The sequence below is a fragment of the Ochotona princeps genome, chromosome 14 (genome assembly GCF_030435755.1).
Source record: "Ochotona princeps isolate mOchPri1 chromosome 14, mOchPri1.hap1, whole genome shotgun sequence".
Classification (NCBI taxonomy): domain Eukaryota; kingdom Metazoa; phylum Chordata; class Mammalia; order Lagomorpha; family Ochotonidae; genus Ochotona; species Ochotona princeps.
In genome coordinates this window covers 1292454-1311236 of record NC_080845.1, presented here as the reverse complement: position 1 = coordinate 1311236, position 18783 = coordinate 1292454, and the positions used below count along the sequence as shown (strand labels likewise).

The following is an 18783-nucleotide window of genomic DNA, read 5'->3' as shown; positions in this document are numbered from 1 at the left end:
TGTGGGGCAGGATGGTGGAACAGAGGCGGGCCGGTGGCTGAGCGTGGCGCACCTGGATCAGGTGAGTCAAAGGAAGTGAGGAGGAGGAGGAGGAGGGTCCTGGGGCCAGGGTCTTGGTGACAGCCGAGGGCTGGGCAGGGCCTAGGGCTGATGGTGGCCTTCCCACTGTGGGCCTGCCCAGTGCTAAGGGGAGCCAGCCCCAGCCCCGGGCCGTACCAGGGGGCCGATTGATGTCAGCGGAGAAGAGCCAGTCGGCAGCCTTCCTGGCATCCGGCCCCAGCAGGAAAAACTTCCCGAAGTAGGACATGTCGAAGAGGGCGGCGGCCCCGCGGCAGGCCAGGCACTCGGCCTTGATCTGGAAAGTCCCGGAGAGTGGGGGTAAAGGGGAGAATGGCAGGGCGTGGAGTCCCCCTCCCCCTCCCCACACAGCTGCCCAAGCCCCGTCTCCCCGTCTATCCACGCCACAGCCTTCCCAGCTGGGTAACAGTCACTCTCTGGGACTGACCACGGCAAGCTGCGAGCCAAGGCGCAGGGAGGGCAGAGTGGCTGAGGCCAGGTGACACTCTTCAGCGCCACCAGCAGTGGCGGAAAGGACCAAGGGAGGCCCACACTATGGTACCTGTGACACCAGCCTCCCACTAGACGCCAGTTCACGTCCCAGCTGCTCCACTTCCCATCCAGCTTCCTGCTTGACTCAGGAAAGCAGCGGAAGACGGCCCAAAGCCTTGGGACCCTGCACCCACATGGGTGACCTGAAAGAAGCTCCTGGCTCCTGGCTTTGGATCAGCTAAGCTTTGGCTGTTGTGGCCACTTGGGAAGTGAACCGCAGATGGAAGATTCATTCTCTCTCTCTCTCTCTCTCTCTCTCTCTCTCTCTCCTCTGTCATTCTTTCAAATAAATATATCCTCCACTACTAACAACAACAACAAAAAAGCTGGGAAGCTCACAGGGCGGGAAGTTCAGCAGCCCAGCACTGAAAAACCCAGCCCTTGAAGACAAAGCTCGCCAGGAAACTGTAGGGCCCTCAGAGACCCAACCCCGCGGGACTCGCGCCCACACCACCCGTGCCACCAGATGCTGCTGAGCCACTGTGGCCTCAGACTCCAGACACTGGGGAGGGACCACGTGAAACCCCAAGCCGGCAGCAGCAAAGAAACAAAGGAGCAGTGGAAACACAGAGAAAATTGGCAAAATCCCTAAATCGACTCTTGGAGAATGTGAGCAGATGGACAAGACTTCAGCTGGACGGACGGGAAAGAGAGAGAAAACTCAACGGGAGTCCCCAGGACGGGGCAGGGGAGAGGCCCCCTGAGCCAGGCCACAGCAGGGGGAGGCCAGGCGGGCCCGCAGGCAGCTGTCGACTGGCACCCTGGCCTCACGGGGACTGCCGTCTAGAGGCCCAGGCCCCGGGTGCCCGTCAGGTCTCAGCTGCTCCACCTCAGGTCCAGGCCAACACTGCGAGCTCAATTAACACCATGCACTCCCAGATGTCTCTGCAAGAGCCGGAAGCACTTTCCAGTTCACTGTGAGGCCAAAAGCCGCAGGGCAGCACCTCTCAGGGGACGGCAGGCAGGGGTCCCCCACAAGACACGGCAAGGCAGATTCACCCCAGCTCACAAGGTGGGTCTGACGCTGTCACCACAGTAAGGGGACAAACAGGGGCCGGCTCTGGGGGCAGGGGGCTAAGCCTGCTGCCTGTGAGCTCCAGTCCCGGCTGCTCCACTTCCCTTCCAGCTCCTGCTGATGCCAGAAGCAGCGGAGGACGGCTCAAGTCCTGGGACCCCTGCACCCACGTGGGAGACCCGGATGTGACCCCCACCTCCTGACTGCTTAGTCCAGTTTGAGCTATTATTGTAGCCACGTGGAGAGTAAACCCGCTGATGGAAAATCTCTCTCTCCCTCAGCAACTGCCTTTCCAATAACTGAGTGAATCTTCTGTAAGAAGTGAGAATAGGATCAACTGTCAGCACATCCAACGGATGCACAGAAGGCTTGGCCCAAATCCACCTGTCCCGAGCTCCAAGGCCTGCAGCTGTGGCCTGACGGCAGGGAGCCGGCCGGGCATCCATTCTGCTGAGGCCAGCTGTGGTGACTAGCCAGGGAACAAACACGAAAGGAAAAAACAAACAAAAAAACCAGCATGCAGGTAAGAGGATTTTGCTTGCTGGGCAGAAATCCCCAAGGAATCCACTAGAAACTATTAGGACGAATAGAACAGTCCACCCAGGTTACAAGATACAAGGTTCATACGGGACAACTGCGGTGTTTGCAGCCACCGGCACCAAAAAGAACCCACTGCTGGCTGGCACCGTGGCTCGGCAAATGAAGCCACTGCCCGCGACACTGGCAGCCCAGAGTTCCAGCTGCTGCACTTCCAGCCCCCACTACAGCCCGCATCAGAAGCTGGCCACGCACTCGGGCCCAGGGGGAGACTCGGCCACACCGCAGCTACCGGGAGTCCCTCACAGGCCTCTGCCGGGGCTGCCAAGTGGGAATCGGAGCAGCCGGCACCTCCTGACCCAGAGATGCCAGTGGGCGAGGACTGCCAACGGATACCAAGTTCCTCCAAGGGGACAAAAATCATTTACAACTGGATGTGGTATTGGACGCTGCAATGGCTGCACAGCAGGTGAGCCCGCCCTCTAAGGACGCCCTGCCCAGGCTGTGACCAGGGCCCGTGAAGCTGCCCAAGCCCCAAGCCCCAAGCCCAGTGCCCTGCCCTGAGCCCTCTAAGGACGCCCTGCCCAGGCTGTGACCAGGGCCCGTGAGGCTGCCCAAGCCCCAAGCCCAGCACCCTGCCCTGAGCCCTCTGGGGGTGCCCTGCCCAGGCTGTGACCAGGGCCCGTGAGGCTGCCCAAGCCCCAAGCCCAGCACCCTGCCCTGAGCCCTCTGGGGGTGCCCTGCCCAGGCTGTGACCAGGGCCCGTGAAGCTGCCCAAGCCCCAAGCCCCAAGCCCAGTGCCCTGCCCTGGACCCTCCCTCTGGGGGTGCCCTGCCCAGGCTGTGACCAGGGCCCGTGAAGCTGCCCAAGCCCCAAGCCCAACGCCCAGTGCCCTGCCCTGGGCCCTTCCTCTGGGGGTGCCCTGCCCAGGCTGTGACCAGGGCCCGTGAAGCTGCCCAAGCCCCAAGCCCAACGCCCAGTGCCCTGCCCTGGACCCTCCCTCTGGGGGTGCCCTGCCCAGGCTGTGACCAGGGCCCATGAAGCTGCCCAAGCCCCAAGCCCCAAGCCCAGTGCCCTGCCCTGGACCCTCCCTGGCCTTCTCTTTGCTCTGCTGTTCTCCCTACTTCCCACTCAGCCTCCAATGTGCCAGCAGCTGCAGAGCTGGGGTGCCAGCCCCAGGGGTTCGTTGCAAAGAGAGATCACAACAGCATAGGCCCGGCAGGCTCAGCATTGCTGGGGCCATGGCATCTCCCCTGGCCCACCTGCTCACGGCACCCCTGTGCTGAGGCCAGGGCCGGGGCAGGCAGCGCAGCCTGCTGGTGGTTCGGACGTGGTCACCCCGCCCCAGGGAGGAACCTTACACAGGGGAGCCCTGCACCTCCCAGGACAGCCCCAGGCACCGTCCTCCCTGGAACCCCACTTTGTCGTGCACTTTTGCTAATGTGGCTAGGCCTGCAGACAGCCCCAGCACAGCCTCCCCAGGCTGGGAAAGTGGCCAGTACCAGGAAGACGTGCATGTCCTCACGCATACCGTGAGGCTCAGCCATACCGTGTGGGCGGGAGGAGGCCCAAGCCCAGCTGGCATCTTCCCCAGACCGCCACCTCCTCGAAGGGCCAGGAGTTCCATGGGCACTGGCGACAGGTGGGAGTGGAGGTGCCAGAAAGACCTCTGCCACCTGCAGTGCCGTGCCGGGGACTCAGGCCCCACAGCCCCCTCGGCTGAAGCAGGGACACTTTGCACAGGGCGCGCCTTGGAGGACGCAGAGGGACAAAAGTGGGCACAAGGCGGTGCCTTCCCCAGGGATCTGTCTGCAAAGTCACCTTGCTGCCAACACAAGGTTCTGACTGTCCCTCATCCACTCGGGGAGTGACCCCCGGGCACCGTACGCAGCCCGTGCCCGGAGCAGCCTCAGCTTTCAGCTGCTGAAGAGGAGGGGCAACGAGCAGCTATCCATGCCGTCCCACAGACACCTCCTGCAGCTGCCAGGCAACTCTGCTCTGCCCCCACAGGGCCCCTCCTGGGCTCTGTGCCCACCATGGCCTGGCCTTGCAGGATGCCCCGGCCGGCTTCGCAAAGCCCCTAGAAGCACAGGGTGGAAGGCCCTGTGCCCCCCAGCCTGCCTGGAGCAATGCCCTGGGGCCTAACCACAGATAGGGGGACCCTGGACAGGAAGCTAGCAGGTGTCTGTCTGCACCCTGAGCCCCAGACAGATGGACAGGAACTCCAAGAGAGAGTGCCAAGGTGGGGGTGGGAACGCAGTGGGCTTGGCTGCTTACCACGTCATGATGGGGCGGGAAGTCGAAGGTGTACTCGTGCCGCAGCAGCCTGCCGTAGGTGGAGTCCTCGTGTGTCTGGTGCCCGTAAGCCCCGTAGTAGTCATAACCCAGTACCTGGGAGGACAAGATGCCCGGGGCAAGCACCAAGCTGGTGGGGCGGGCCAGCCAGTGCTGCCTTGCCTGCCCTCTGGCAGGTGCCACTCACACAATGTACAAATGACACAGCCGTCCTGCACAGCTGGGGCTGAGAGTGGGAGCAAGCAGGAAGTTTGGGACCCAAGGTGGAGACTGTGGGGAGGACTGTAGGGCACGCGGGGCCAGAGCTAGGGCAGCGCAAGGAAGGCAGGGATGCAGCTCACTGACCAGGGTGCCCGGGAGGAGAGGAGTGGTCACAGTGAGGATGTCGGGTACTACGGCCATGGTCACTGAGCACCCAGGCCCTGCTCTGAGCCGAGCCTCGTAGGAGCAGCCAGGTGGGCAGCAGCGTGGCCCCGGAGCTGGCCTCTGCCTGGCGGCCATCGTAACTACCAGCACGAAGCCCCAGGCCCACCTGCCTGAGCTTTACCCCGCTTCCAGGTGACAGCCGAGGTGAGGCTGCTGCACCCAGCCCGAAGGTGGGCCCAGGCCCTGGGGCAGGACAGAGCCTCCCAGCATCCTGCTCGGTGTCTGCTGCCTGGGCAGGTGCACACCTGAGCTCCTGAGACCACACTGTGGGCAGCCCCCCAGCTGCAGTGTCTCAGGTGGGGGTGAGCAGCCTGCACATCTTGGGGCCTGAGCCATCCCCCTCCCTAGGGAGCAGAGGCACCCAAGGGCAAACTGGGTCAGCCTGGATAGGCTGGGCGCACAGGGGCCAGCACGGGGGTGGGGTGGACACGGCTTGAGGCCGTCGTGCCCCCCAGCCGAGGTTGTGTTCTCACACTGGCTGTCCGCTCCTCACTGATGCCCTGACCCTGTCATGGGGCCTGGGTTGCCATGGCAATTAGAGAGGGCTGCCTTGGAGTGCATTGGGAGAGCCCAACAAGGGGCGGGGCCTCCTGGATGCCCCTGCAGCCACCGCAGCCAGCCAGCATGCCTGGCTTCACTCTCCCAGGAGAGCCCGAGGCCTGCAAGGTGCAGGGAGGTGTGGGAGGGCCTCCGAGGCCACAACGTGCGAATCTCGGTGGATAAACTGAACACGCCGATGCACAAACCCGCCTACTAACCAACCGCCCACTGGCACAAACTAACAGTTGGGACTGACAAAAATACAACGCAGCCTTCTGCACCCTGGGGGAGGGGCAGGTGTGGACTGCGGAAGGCGGAGCCCGGCAGGGCGGGGGAGGGGTGGGCAAGGGGGCTGGGCAGCTGGGCCGCACGCGTGTGCCCACTCACCGGGGCCGGCCCTCCAGGGTTAAACCAGCCTGGCCGCTCCCAGCCATGCCGCTCCTGGAACACACAGCCGTGGGCAAGCAGCTCCTGGGATGGGGGTGGTGGAGAAGCAATCACCTGTCATGGGGGGCAGCCGGGGCCCCCAGGCGGCCTAGGGCCCAGCCCAAGCTGCCCGAGACTCCCACGTCTGTGGAACGAGCTTGGTTAGGCCACCCCCTCCCTACGCCATGAGGGGAGGCCTCCAGTCCCAGGGTGGCTGCAACCACAGGGTGGGCCCCTGCTCTGCCAGGACTGCTGCCCGGGGAGTGGCAGAGGGGGCCGATTCCCCCCACACTTGACCTGTGGCCTCCGGGCCTCCAGAGCTGTGGGAAGCGGCTGCCCTCGCCGCCCAGCCTGCCCTGGCAGCCCAGCAACGCCACCCCTAGGTCAACGTCCTAGAGGCCTGGAGGCCACGTCCCCGAGGACCGGGTCCCGACAGGCTCTGCCACAGGACTCCTGGGGGAGGGACAGCCCGAGCTGGGCTTCCGTTCTGGCAGGACTAGAGCCGTACACGGGACCACACCACTCGCAGCAGCAGAAGGTGGGGACCGCCAGGGTCCCCCAGCGCATGGGCGGCCAGACCAGCAAGGCGTGCAAAGGCTTTGGGCGTTCACCCAGCCACAAGGAGAGGCCAGCCCCGACACCTGCCACAGACATGGACAGACCTGGAGAACACTCCCAGGGAACAGGAGGCTGGGCGTGTGTGCGTGTGTGTCCCCAGAGTAGCCGGCTAGTGGCCAGGGCTCAGGGAGGAATGACTGACAAGCACAGGGCTCACAGGGGGACAGGACATGAGCCAGCGGACCTGGACAGTAGCAGGGGACAGATGATGGTATACCAGCACTGCTCTCCACTGAACTGTGTTCTACGGAACAGCTCAGTGCAGCATGTGACACCACTGACTGCAGTACCGGCATCCCTATGGGCGCCGGTTCGAGTCCCGGCTGCTCCACCTACCAGCTCCCTGTTGATGCACCTGGGAGACCGGGGGGATGGCCCGTGTGCTTGGGCCCCTGCACCCACGTAGGGCATCTGGACAAAGTTCCAGGCTCTCAGCACCGGCCCGGCCCAGCCCCAGCCTCGGTGGCCATCTGGGGAGTGAGCCAGTAGATGAAGGAGCTCTCTCTCTTTCTGTAACTGCCCTTCAAACAATTCTTTCAAAAAGTGGTTAGAACTGGAGGCGACATTGGGTCTAGTGGCTGAGCTGGCCCCCAGGGCCTGGGTTCAAGTCCCAGCTCCGCTCACAGCTCTGGCTTCCGGCCAGTACAGATGCTGGGAGGCCATAGGCGCTGGCTCAGGCAGCAGGTCTGTCGCTCACACGGGAGTCCAGACCCTGGCTCCTGACTCCAAGCTGGCCCTGTCTCTGCCGCCATGGGCACTCAGGGAGCCCACCTGCCTCTCCCTGCCCTGCCACCTTTCAGATAAATGAAATAAACGGATGGAATGGCCAAGCTGGCCCGTTGCACGCGCTGTGTCCTTTGCCTCAGGAAGGTGGACACCGACCCAGTAACCCTGGCAGCAGCAGCTGTCATGGAATATAAATGTCTAGGAAAAATTCCTGCACGAACTCAGCAGGACCCTGGCCCAGGGCTAGCCACACAGGTGATGGAGCCCAGGCCAGGGCTGGGCGGGCTCAGGCAGCTGAGGCCAGCCGTCCAGGGAGACGGGCGAAGGCAGAGCCCAGGCAGACTCTGAGTGTGGAGAGACCTGGTTACACAGAGAGCGGGGACCCCCGGCGAACCCTCCCTGTAGAGGTCTCCAAGGGGCCCCGACCAAAGACAAAGCCATCCACGGAGCAGCGAGGGACAGGAGAGCCCAGAAGAGCAAGGCCCCCTCCCTCAAGGCACAGCGCCAGGGGCTGCCCAGCATGGGGCCTCTGCCCTGGGCCGGTGAGCTTGGCGTGCCCCCTCAGGTCATCACGGGACATGTCGGAGCTGCCATGAGGACAGTGGCCCTACCCTCCTGCTAGGAGATTGCTGAGCTGTCAGAATGCAAGGAGAGATTGACATGTGAGCGGCCAGCGCAGGCTGGGGACACCCAGAGGCCACGGGGACCCTGAGATCCTAGCTGACCCACCTCACCAGGCCCAGGGGCCAGCACAGGTTGGGGACACCCAGAGGCCACGGGGACCCCGAGATCCTAGCTGACTCACCTCACCAGGCCCAGAGGCCAACGCCGTCCAGGAACAACCTTGTGTCCCCTGACCTCTCCAGGCCACAGCCCAGGAGTGGCAGCTGGAGCTGGGGCCTGGGCCTTGGGGTCCCAACCCACTCCCTTCACCCCGCTACTTAGCAAGTAACTGAGCAAACTGCCCACCGCAAGATGACCACGGAGTTGCAGGGCCAGGCACAGGAGGCCGGGCAGCCCCAGGGCAGGGCACCTGCCCGCAGGTTCACCCTGGGAGGCAAAGCCCTTAGGAGTTGGGGGTTACCCCAGGCAGCCCCACAAGCAGATGCCCATCTCCCCAGCAGCCAGCAGCCCACCTGCTCCCCTTCTGCCGTGCACCTGCCATCCAGCAGTCAGAGCCTCCTGCAGGTGTGTTCCACCACTGGAGGGGGCCACTTCCACGCTGTCGCCCACACATCCCTCTTTGCTTCCCCAAGGACTTTCCCAGAGGCCGAGGCAGCCTGGGGCAGAGCTGGCGCCCAGGAGGGCTGTACCTCGTGCAGCGGGCCCGTCCTCATGTTGCGCCCAGCCAGCGGCTCGTCGTGGGGGAAGACCACAGAGTAGTTCTTGGCGTAGGACTCATGGCTACGTTCGCGTACCCAGCGGACGTGGTCGGTGAGCGAGTGATGGAAACGCCTAGCATGGAGGGGCCTGGGTCACGGCTGGCTCGGCCCACCAGGAAGGGGCCTCCTCCTGCCCTCGCCCATGCATGGCAGACCTGGGTGAGCCCAGCCGCTGCGGGCAGCCACCCCTCCCCCAGAGTGCTCCCAGGGATCCTGAGTGGGCAGTGCTGGACTAGGCCCCAGGCACCACTGAGCACCGCACCGCCCTGTCATTACGCCGCAGCCTCAAACCAGGCTGTGACCTCTTGGCAACCATCCGCCTGTCCTCAGCAGGCTACGCAGCCCCCGCGCCCACTGGGGTCTGCAAGCTGGAAGCTGGGTCGCACTCCAGCTCCACCCAGGAGCCCAGGGCACAGGCAGGTGGGCGGCCGCTGCTGGAATGCTGGGCCACAGTCCCCGCCAGCCCCAAGTGACCCCCTTCTGGGCTGGGCCTGAGGCCCACGGCTGCAGCTGAGCACACAGAAAGGCCCAAGGGAGCTGGGGCTCTGAGCACAGCCTGCCAGGGAGGTGGGGCCAGCCCTACACTGAGGCCTCCTGCAGCTTCTGGAACATTCCTCTGAGAGCCCCAGCCAGGCCCTGAGGTCACCAGGCCTGCGCAAAGCTCACCCAGGCCCAGCCGGAGAGGGGGACCTCGGCGCCCGCCTGTCTGTCTCTGAGAGGCCAGGACTGGAGGTCACCTGCCCCCTCCCTGAGTACATGCCCTCCTCAGGCCACCAAGGGACGGGCTTGGAGGACTGTGGGGTGTGCTGAGGCAAGGCAGCACTAGCCTCCCCCCACAACACCCTGGCCTCAGGCCACAGGGCAGCTGGGGGCTGTCAGGACGGCCTTCCAGAGTGTATGGTGAGCAGGGGGACCCTGGCAGGGATGGGGGCTGGGAGAGACCAGGGCGGTTCCCCTTGCAGACTGCCCGGGGTGGGGCGCAGGTGGGAGCTGCCCTCCTGGCCCTCCAGTACCCAGGTCACCAGCATGCCTGCTCTGAGATGCCTGCTGGGCAGAAGGCCACCTCACACTTAGTCACTGCTCGTGGAGCTTGGCGGCAGGGCCACCGTGACTGCGTGGATCAGCTGCCCAGCTGCCAGTCGGGGCTGCCCGTCTCCACGCCGCTGCGTGTGCTCTAACCACTGTGCCAGCTCAGCCCTGGTGCCCTGCTTCTGCTCTGTTTCCCCAACTAGAAGGCAGGATGAGACAAGCAGGCCGCTCTGGGACAGCTATGGGGGGTCCATGTGACCCGGGCGCCCCTCGGCAGCACTGCCTGCTGCCTTCCCCCCTCCTCCATGGATGCCACCACTTCCAGGAAGCCACCTGGATTAAGGAGCGCCCTTCTGTCCCGTGCCCGCGTCGCAGGGCACACACTCACCTGATGTCATAGCTGTACATGTCCTTCTCTGGGCGCCCGTGGACAATCCAGTGGGCCAGCTCCTGCCCACAGCCGCCTCCCAGCATCATTCCTGGTGGGCAACCGTGGGCTGTGGCCTCCCACTCCCGGTCACGACACGCGGCACCCCTTTCTGCAGCCCTCCCAGCGTGTCCCGGCCCTGCCCGTCAGGGGCACCCCGGCTGTGCCCTGTCAGCCCCCCGACGCTCTGGCTGTGAATCTGGGGCTGCGCTCACCTGCACTGTTGAAGCCGCATCCCAGGAAGAAGCCGCGGAGCTCCGGGGCCTCCCCCATCAGGGGCTTGTGGTCAGGCGTGAAGGACTCTACACGGCCAGGGCGGCAGGAAGAGAGCGGGACCTGCAGATGCTGGGACCCAGCACCATGCCTCCTCCTCCAGGGAGTCCTTGGGATTGCTCCCACCCATGCCCCTCTTTGCTGCCAGAACCCCCAGGGGGCCCGGAGCTGAGGGCGAGCCCCTGGCCAGCCCAGCCCCTGAGGCCTGGGGACGCCCACCGCAGCTGGGGGCCGCACACTCACCCGGGCCACAGACCGTGGATTTGATGCCCGTCTGCTCTAGCACTGGCACCCTGCGGACGGCCCCCTCGATGTGCTGGGCAAACACGTCCCAGTCCAGATCAAAGAGGCCAAAGCTGAACGTGTCTGACACCTGTGGGGGCAGCGCAGGGCGTCTCCTTGGCCCTGTGTTCTGGGGGCCAGCCTGCACCCGATCGGCAGGTGGCTTCCCAGCAGGTCCCAGGGGTCAGAGCACCGAGCGGTCAGCGAGGCTGCTGGCAACCTGTGAGCAGACCCTCAGCTCTACCACCCAACCCCTCACAGCCTCCCCGGCCCCATCTCAGGCAAAGCCCCTGTGGGCCCACTCTGGGGGAAGGGGAACCTGCTGGGCTCTGAGGGCCCAGGGAAAGGGGGACCCCACGGCCTGGGTCTTGGCAGCTCACCTCCTCCCAGAAGACAGGGTTTGTTTCATAGCCGCCCACGGAGAGCGCGTCTCCCTGGAGCCGGAGGTAGACAGAGGCATCGTGGTCACGTACGTTGGGCATGTTCTGGAAAGGGGGTGTGGACAGGCCTGGCGTCAGCCCCTCACCCAGGGGCCCCGGGCCTGCTGTGTACCACAGAGAGAGGCTGGGGAGCAGAGGGTGCAGTGGGTGGGTGGGCTCAGGGCTCACACAGGGCGATTTGGGTCCCGGCCCCCAGAACCCGCAGTGGCTGAGCCTGAAGCTAAGTCGGGGTGCGCTGACGTGTAGAGACCACACAGGGGTCTGCGGGAGAACACGATTCCACAAACGCGAGTCACATGGGCTGGGCCGGGGACGTGCGCTCTGACCATGCCCCACCCTGACACCTCCGGGGGAGCCCAGAGGCCCCGTGTACAGAGGTGAGTCCCGAGGGGCCCCACCTGGGGACCCCCAGCTGACCAGAGACCCTCCGGCTGCCTGGGGTGGCAGCTCCCTCATCATGGAATCCCATCAGAGATGGGGTGCTGCAGGAAAGGAGGGCTAGAAACCAGACGTGAGAGCCGGAAGTGCCACTCAGGAGGCGGGCACATCAGGCCGAGCTGGACGTCTAGAATGACGAGGGGAGAGGGAGGGACACAGGACGGCCCTGGTCAGCCCTGCGGGGGCTCCAGACAGCAGAGCAAAGGTCCTGGGGTAAAGGTCGCACGGAGGTCACCAAGGCAGGGGAGGTACCCCCAAATCTGCCCAGAAGCCCATCTGGGTCAGCACAGCGTCTGGCAAGCCAGTCTTCAACCCAGAATCCCCGGCCTGGCCAGACTGACCGCTGGAGATGTCCACCCGTACCTGCGTGCACACGCCTCTTCGGAGCCCCGCCGCTCTGCACCCCCGCATGCGCGCACACACACACACACACACAGAGGCACACACACGCGTCTCTCCAGAGCCCCGCTTCTCTGCACACAGCCAGGACCCTGCTGCGACAGGAGCAGATAAGCCTAAGCTGGAGGGAGAACGCCACAGGCCCCCCAGGCTGCAGACCCTCACAGTGGCGGGCAGAGGCATGCCACAGCTGACGGCCACGCCTCAGCCCACCACAGGCCAGGCTGGCGGCCACGAGCCCCTAGGCGAGGCAGTGCTGGGGTCAGGGGGCCTCTGTGGGCTCATCCGGCCTGTCCTTAGAAAACTGACATGTGTTTGGCAAGGAAAGAATGCAGCTGAACAAATAAACACATACCCAGTTAGCTCCAGAAGCAACTGGAATCCTGTGACCAACAGATTACGCCATGATGGAGTTTCCTGAGAAAATCGGTCAGCCATTGCAGCGTCCAGCCGGGGGTGGGGGCGGAGGCTGTGGCCCGGTGGGCTGGCCACCTGCTTCCCCCCGGGAGTGCCTGGGTCAATCCCAGCCTCTCAGCCTCCCATCCAACTCCCTGCTAAGGCACCTGAAAACCGGCAGGGGATGGCTTGGTGCTCGAGTCCCTGCCAGCAGGTGAATACACTCGTGGTACAGGCAGGCACTGGGAAGCCGGCCCAGCCAGGCTACGGCTGGCATCTGGGGAGTGAACCAGCACCGGGAGCTCTCTCCCTTCTCTGTCACTCTGCCTTGCACGTAAAATCATGTTGTTTACCAACACGTGAGCGTTGCAGCATGTGCAGGCACAGCACTCAACGGAGTCCCTCACGTGTCGTCATAAAAGCGACTGGACAGACACTCCACGAGTTGGCTGCAGGATTTCCTCAGCCCTGATGGCCCTCCTGGGGGAGAAGGGCTCCCTGGCTCCCCACTCGGTGCAGGCGCCCGCTGGAGGCCTGGCGAGGGGCCGGGGCAGGAAAACAGCACACCGGCCTGTCCCCCAGTCATGCCACCCGACGCCGAGTGTGTGTCCTTGATTGGAGCTGCGGCCCAGGGCCTGTGGGGTCTCTGGGCAGAGGGCTCTCCTGGAGGCTGGGCCACGGGCTCACGGTGGCGCTGCCCACAGGAGCCTCAGAGGACCCGGCTCCAAGGGCTGTGGGCAGAAGGATGGACACCAATGTGGCCTCCGTTGGGAAGAGAGGTCCAGCCCCCAGAGGAGCCAGGAACCACAAACTGAGCAGGCGGGCCTGGAACACACGGTGCCATGGCGAAAGCCAGGTACTTGGCCTGGCACCCCACACGTGACCCCAGAACACATGGGCCACCGAGAGCTGGGACTGGACTGTGGCTACTGACGGGCACGGGGCTCCAGCTGGGTAATGACAGCTCTAGGTGAGGGCACGCGGGTACACGATACATAGATGGACGGATGGGTGACCGAGAGCTGGCCGAGTGCGAGCCAGACAGAGACAGAAGGCGGTGAGGTGGGAGGACGATCACACGATGACTGGTCGAGCGGTGATGGGAGGGTGACAGGTGCTTGACAGGTGGTAGACGGGCAGGTGGAGGAAGGGTGAAGATGGAAGACCACAGGCATGGAGTGTGCACACACTCACTCGCTCACACCCACTCACACTCACTCGCTCACACCCACTCACACTCACTCGCTCACACCCACTCACACTCACACCCACACTCACACACTCACTCACACACTAACTCATACTCACACACTAACTCACACACTCTCACTCAGACACACACTAACTCACACTCACACACACTCACACACTCACACACACTCACTCACACACGATCGTGTCTTAGCAACCAGAGCAGCAACAGAGAAAACCCCTCTGATGGGCTGAGGAAGCACTTAGACCTGCTGGCTGCTCCTCATGTTGCCAACCCCACCGGCCCCTCCTGCCCCTGCTGGCCCCTCCTGCCCTGGCTGTCCTCTCCTGCCTAGCTGCCCCCCCTGCCCCTGCTAGCCCCTCCTGTCCCTGCTGGCCCCACCTCCCAAGCTGGCCCCACCTGCCCCTGTTGGCCCCACCTGCCTCTGCTGGCCCCTCCTGTCCCTGCTGGCCCCACCTCCCAAGCTGGCCCCACCTCCACGGCTGGTCCCTTCTGCTCCTGCTTGCCCTTCCTGCCCCAGCTGGCCCCTCCTGCCCCTGCTGGCCCACCTTCCCAGCTGGCCGCATCTGTCCCCATACCCCAGACTATGCCTCCTGCCCTCAGCCCCTCGGGACTGCTCCAGCCTTCACTGGCCTCCTCTTCCAGAGTGCCAGCCCCCTTAGCCCTCATGGTCAGCATCTCCATAGCTGCCACGTCCTCAGCAGTGGCCATGTGCCAGCTGCCCCCTTGGCTCCTTCACAGCCCTCCACGCCAGCCACCGTGCAGCAGGCAGGCACGGACGAGACTTGGGCACAGCTTCGCGCCACTCCTCAGCTTGGCAGTGGTAGCACGCAGGCAACAGGGATGTGAGACATTGCACAGTGCCCACCCACACCCACCTGCTGTCCCACTGCCAAGGCCAGGTCCCAGGAGGGGAGCCACCTGTGTCCTGCAGACAGCTTGTGGGGGGCACACCCCCCAAGACGGGCCACCTGGCAAGCTGCCAAGGGGTCAGACCATGGTAGGAACTGGTCAGGGCCAGAGACCTGGCTTCACCATACACAAACCCCACTTGTCCAGCGGCCACCTCTGGAAGGCCCAGCTGCCCAGAGTCCCCCGTGGCCGGGAGGCAGACCTCAGCCCCAGCCCCCAACACCCGCAGAGCTCCTGCAGTCTCCCAGCTACGGGGGTTGGGGCCAGTTCCTGGTGTTTTGTAAGCAACAACCCTGGCTTATGGCTGACTGTGGCACCATGAGGGACAGGTGCAGGAACCTGGGCTGACTGGGCCCTGTTCTTCCCTAGAAGCAGGTCTGGAAGGCAGGGGAGGCAGGGGGAGGGGGAGAGGCAGGGGGAGGGGGAGAGGCAGGGGGAGGCAGGGAGAGGCAGGGGGAGGCAGGGGAGGTGGGGGGAGGGGGGGAGGCGGGAGAGGCAGGGGGAGGGGGAGAGGCGGGAGAGGCAGGGGGAGGCAGGGGGAGGGGGAGAGGCGGGAGAGGCAGGGGGAGGCAGGGGGAGGCAGGGGGAGAGGCAGGGGGAGGCAGGGGGAGGCAGGGGGAGGCAGGGGGAGAGGCAGGGGGAGGCAGGGGGAGGGGGAGAGGCGGGAGAGGCAGGGGGAGGCAGGGGGAGGGGGGAGGCAGAGGGAGGCGGGGGAGGCAGGGGAGGCAGGGGGAGACAGCCCCAGCCCCTGCCACTCTCTTCCCTGCAGTCCTGGGATGGGCTGCAGCCTGAGGGCGACCCCTGGTGGCTGCCTGTGACAGAGCGTCGTGACACTGCTGCTGGTCCCTTGTGCTAACACAGCATGTGGAACCTCTTTGTAAGAGCGTGTTCAAGGGCAAAGAACAGCCCAGGGCAGCCGCTCTGGACAGCGGCCCTTCAGGCCCGAGCTCCGAGCCCCTCCCACTGCCACAGTCCACGCAGTGGCCAAGCCTGGCCTCATTTCCACGACGCCCAAAGGGAAGCCACGCACGTGCAGGGAGAGGTAAGGGCAAGCGGCTCCGTGAGGCAGGTGCAGGCGTCCAGGGCACCCTCCGCATGGCCTCTGAGCCGCCACTCCCACCTCTCTGTCACACTCCTGGTCTCTCTGCACCCCTTGTCCAGCAGGGCTGAGGGCCGCTACAGCCCCTGGCACACCAGAGCCCTTACCCACCTACTGGGGACCTCCGGCCTGCTCCAGCTCCATAAGCACTCGGGCAAGCACCCCCGTGCCCAGAACACAGAGCTCTGCTGGGTCACGTGGGGGGAGTGAGGGAGGAGGCTGCAGCCCCATGGGACAGTCGGGGTTCCAGGAGCCCAGTGCCCCCCAGAACAGCCCCAGGAGGCCCTGAAATCTGTACACGCCATAACAGGCAAAGTGGAGGCAAGCACCCAGCATCTCCCAAAACTCCCGGACACAGAGCAGGGTGAGGGGCTAGGGCATGGCAGGGAGGGGCTAGATGGGTCCCAGGACGCAGGGGGACATGGACTGAGGCTGTAGCAAGAAACTGTACCACCTCCAGGACACACCAGCAGAACAACCGGTATCACATGCCCAGGTCACAGACCAGGCGGCAAGGGGACCGGGAGTGCCCGGCCCGGCAGAACAGGCAGCTGCCCACCTACCTGGATGCCCTCGATACGCTCCGTGACCACATAGGCATGGTGCATGGCCACCAGCGGGACCTTGACCCCTGCCATCCGGCCCACGGCACTGGCCCACACTCCTGTGGATACAACACTGAGCTCAACTCAGCTGGGCTCGGCTGCAGCAGGGGGCTGCCTCCATGTGGGATCCAGCAACCTCTGCCCCAACAGAGACCTCATATCTCTGCACAGCCCACCCCAGGGACGCCCCGCTCCTCACCCCTGCACAGTCCACCCGGGGGATGCCCCTCTGTGCCCTACCTGCACAGTTGACCACGCAGGGTGTCTGGATGGAGCCGTGCGCCGTCTCCACCGCCACAACCCGCCGCACCCCAAAGTCATCTGTCCGCACACGGATGCCAGTCACCGGGCAGTTCTCAATGACCTGGGACAGATACGAGCTGCTTCCTAAAGCCAGGGGGCTCCCCAGGGCCCTGCCCACATACCCTCGATACCATCTGGGAGCTGGCATGAGCCGTCAACCAGCAGAGCTCCCACTTGTGGTGGGGGCAGGGTGTGGCAGGCTCAATGTGGACACAGCCATGTTTGTGGTGGGCAGGGGTGGGGGTATGTGGAGAGAGGTCACTTCCCCTTGGCTAATCTGCATCTTGGCTTTTTTCTTGCATTTACATGTGCGGAGCAGACAAGCATCAGTACACATGCCTGGCAGGGACCGGGAAGCCAGCATAGGCAGGCCCCTGGGGAGGCTGGGGAGGGTTTGCAGTAGGCAGGGGCAGTGGGTACCTGTGCTCCTCGGGCAGTGGCCGCCCTGCTGAGGGCGGTGCAGGTGCCAGCAGGGTCCATGGTGCCGTCGTGGGGTACATATAGAGTGCCATAGAGGTCAGCCACATTCATCAGCGGGTACAGGGCCTTGGTCTCGGCTGGGCTCAGTACGTGGGACTCCACGCCATAGGCCTTGCCCAGCTAGGGGAGGGGAGGGAGGAGCTGAGTGGCCAGGGGCTGTGGGCCAACCTCCTGCTGGCAGACCCTGGGGCAGAGGGAACACGGGTGTGCCTGGGCCACTGGTCTTACTCTGTTAGGACACCAGGAAGCCTTGAAGCCTGGAACTGGTTGCCACCAGATAGAAAGCTAAGGCCACAGCTGGCAGAGTGTCCCCCAAGCAACAAAAGGCAGCAGCCCCACTCCCAGCCCACGTCCTGCCCAGGCAGGCTCCTTGGGAACAGCCCATTGGGTCCTGGGTTCCAGGGCCCAGCACGGGTCTGAGACCACACCCCCTCCACATGCGATTGGTTCAAAGGCAATCAATCAAGTGTTCCACTTAATAATGGACAGGTAGGGCCAGTCAGGGTCCTGCTCCAGGGATTCTGAATGGAGAGTGGTACAGGCCGCGTGTCGGACGGTGATGGGGGGCAGTGTCAGGGACACCTGTCCCGCCTCCTTCCCCCATCGCTCTAATGCGGGCGCCCACCGACATGAGCCTCTTGTATTCGTCCAGACGCTGCCGGCTGGAGGCGATGAAGAGGCCACCGTTCTGGATCCAGCCCGTGTGCAGTCCCGTCTCTTCCCCTAGCTGGCGGCTCACCAGGTGTCGCGTGTGTGCGAGCAGTTCCACCTCCACATCGCTGGGCCGCAGCTGCCACAGCAGGCCTGGCCGGGAGAGACGCCCGCGTTAGGCCCCCAACACTCCGTGGCCTGACCACTGAGTCCGTGCCGGGGGTTCTGTGGACCTGGCATCGGGCGGCTGCCCGCCAGGGCCCCAGGGGTGCCCAGCAAGGAAGGAGGGCTTGTCTGCAGGCAGAGCAGGTGCTCCCTGCCCCCACCAAGGCCACAGAGCAGGGCAGCTGTGGGGCTGGACAGCCCTGCGGGCTGGTTGGAGCCATGTCCATGCTGTGGCCAACAGCATAGGCTGGGAAGCGAAGCCAGGCATGTGGCCAGTGGGACGCTGAGGAGCCAGCTCAGGGCCAGCTCAGGGCCAGCTCAGGGCCAGGGCCCGCTCCCTCACTGCGCCCGGGGTGGGGGAGGGTTTGTCCAGACAGGGCTCACCTGCTCCTCGAGGCCAACAGCTGCCCGGGTTCCCAGCCCCAGCCCCTCCCGGTCCCCGCCTGCTCCGGCTCCTACCCGCCGTGTGCCAGGTGGTCCCCGCCGTCAGCCGTGCTCGCTCCAGCAGGACGGCGTCGCTCACGCCCAGCTTGGCCAGGTGGTACAGGGTCTGGCAACCCAGGCTGCCTCCGCCGATGACCACCACGCTGGCTGTGCGGGGCAGGGGCCGGCTCGGGCCCCTGGCCTCCCCCGAGGGCCTCGGGGCCTCCTTCAGGGTCTGCTGGTACGGGACGCTCTTCTCAGCCGTGGGACCCGCTGGCCTGGTTGGAGCCTGAAGCCCCAAGCCCCGGGTGGGGCTCCAGCGAGGGGGCACGGCAGCTGCGCGCCAGGCTCGGCTCAGGGAGGCCATGGCCACACCACACTTCAGCACCATGGGCAGCTGGGGAGAGAGCAGGGCTGGGGCGGGTGCTGGGGCCGTGCGCCACCCACAGACACTGCCCATGCACATGGCATGCGGCAAGCTCGGGCTGGCCCCAGGGCTGGTGGAGAGCCGGTGATAGAGACAGCAAGGATCCCTGGGGGTCCCCAAGGACACACAGCAGGAGCTGCTGGAGGGGGAGGGGAAGGCCGGGTGGGGGTGGGGAGCCTTGAGTGCTGGTCAGAGTCCAGGCTGCTTCCTGGGCGGGGGTGGGCGGAGGGGGCCTCTGCAGGGTTCT

The 18783-nt window shown here is 65.0% G+C and overlaps 1 protein-coding gene across 1 annotated transcript in view; it reads right to left on the bottom strand.

Annotated features, from left to right (window-relative positions):
- Positions 1–18549, bottom strand: part of SARDH (sarcosine dehydrogenase) — a 34083-nt gene extending 15534 nt beyond the window's left edge. Inside the window, exons 1-13 of the mRNA XM_004593450.2 lie at positions 18146–18549; positions 17496–17674; positions 16811–16990; positions 16328–16451; positions 16046–16146; positions 10966–11070; positions 10547–10676; positions 10246–10332; positions 9992–10082; positions 8506–8647; positions 5810–5893; positions 4439–4552; positions 217–355 (exon numbers count right to left, since the gene is read on the bottom strand). Coding sequence (XP_004593507.2) covers positions 217–355; positions 4439–4552; positions 5810–5893; positions 8506–8647; positions 9992–10082; positions 10246–10332; positions 10547–10676; positions 10966–11070; positions 16046–16146; positions 16328–16451; positions 16811–16990; positions 17496–17674; positions 18146–18500 — 1831 coding nt within the window. The 5' untranslated portion in view covers positions 18501–18549. The remainder of the gene's footprint in view (positions 1–216; positions 356–4438; positions 4553–5809; positions 5894–8505; positions 8648–9991; positions 10083–10245; positions 10333–10546; positions 10677–10965; positions 11071–16045; positions 16147–16327; positions 16452–16810; positions 16991–17495; positions 17675–18145) is intronic.
- Between the last annotated feature and the right edge of the window lie 234 nt (positions 18550–18783).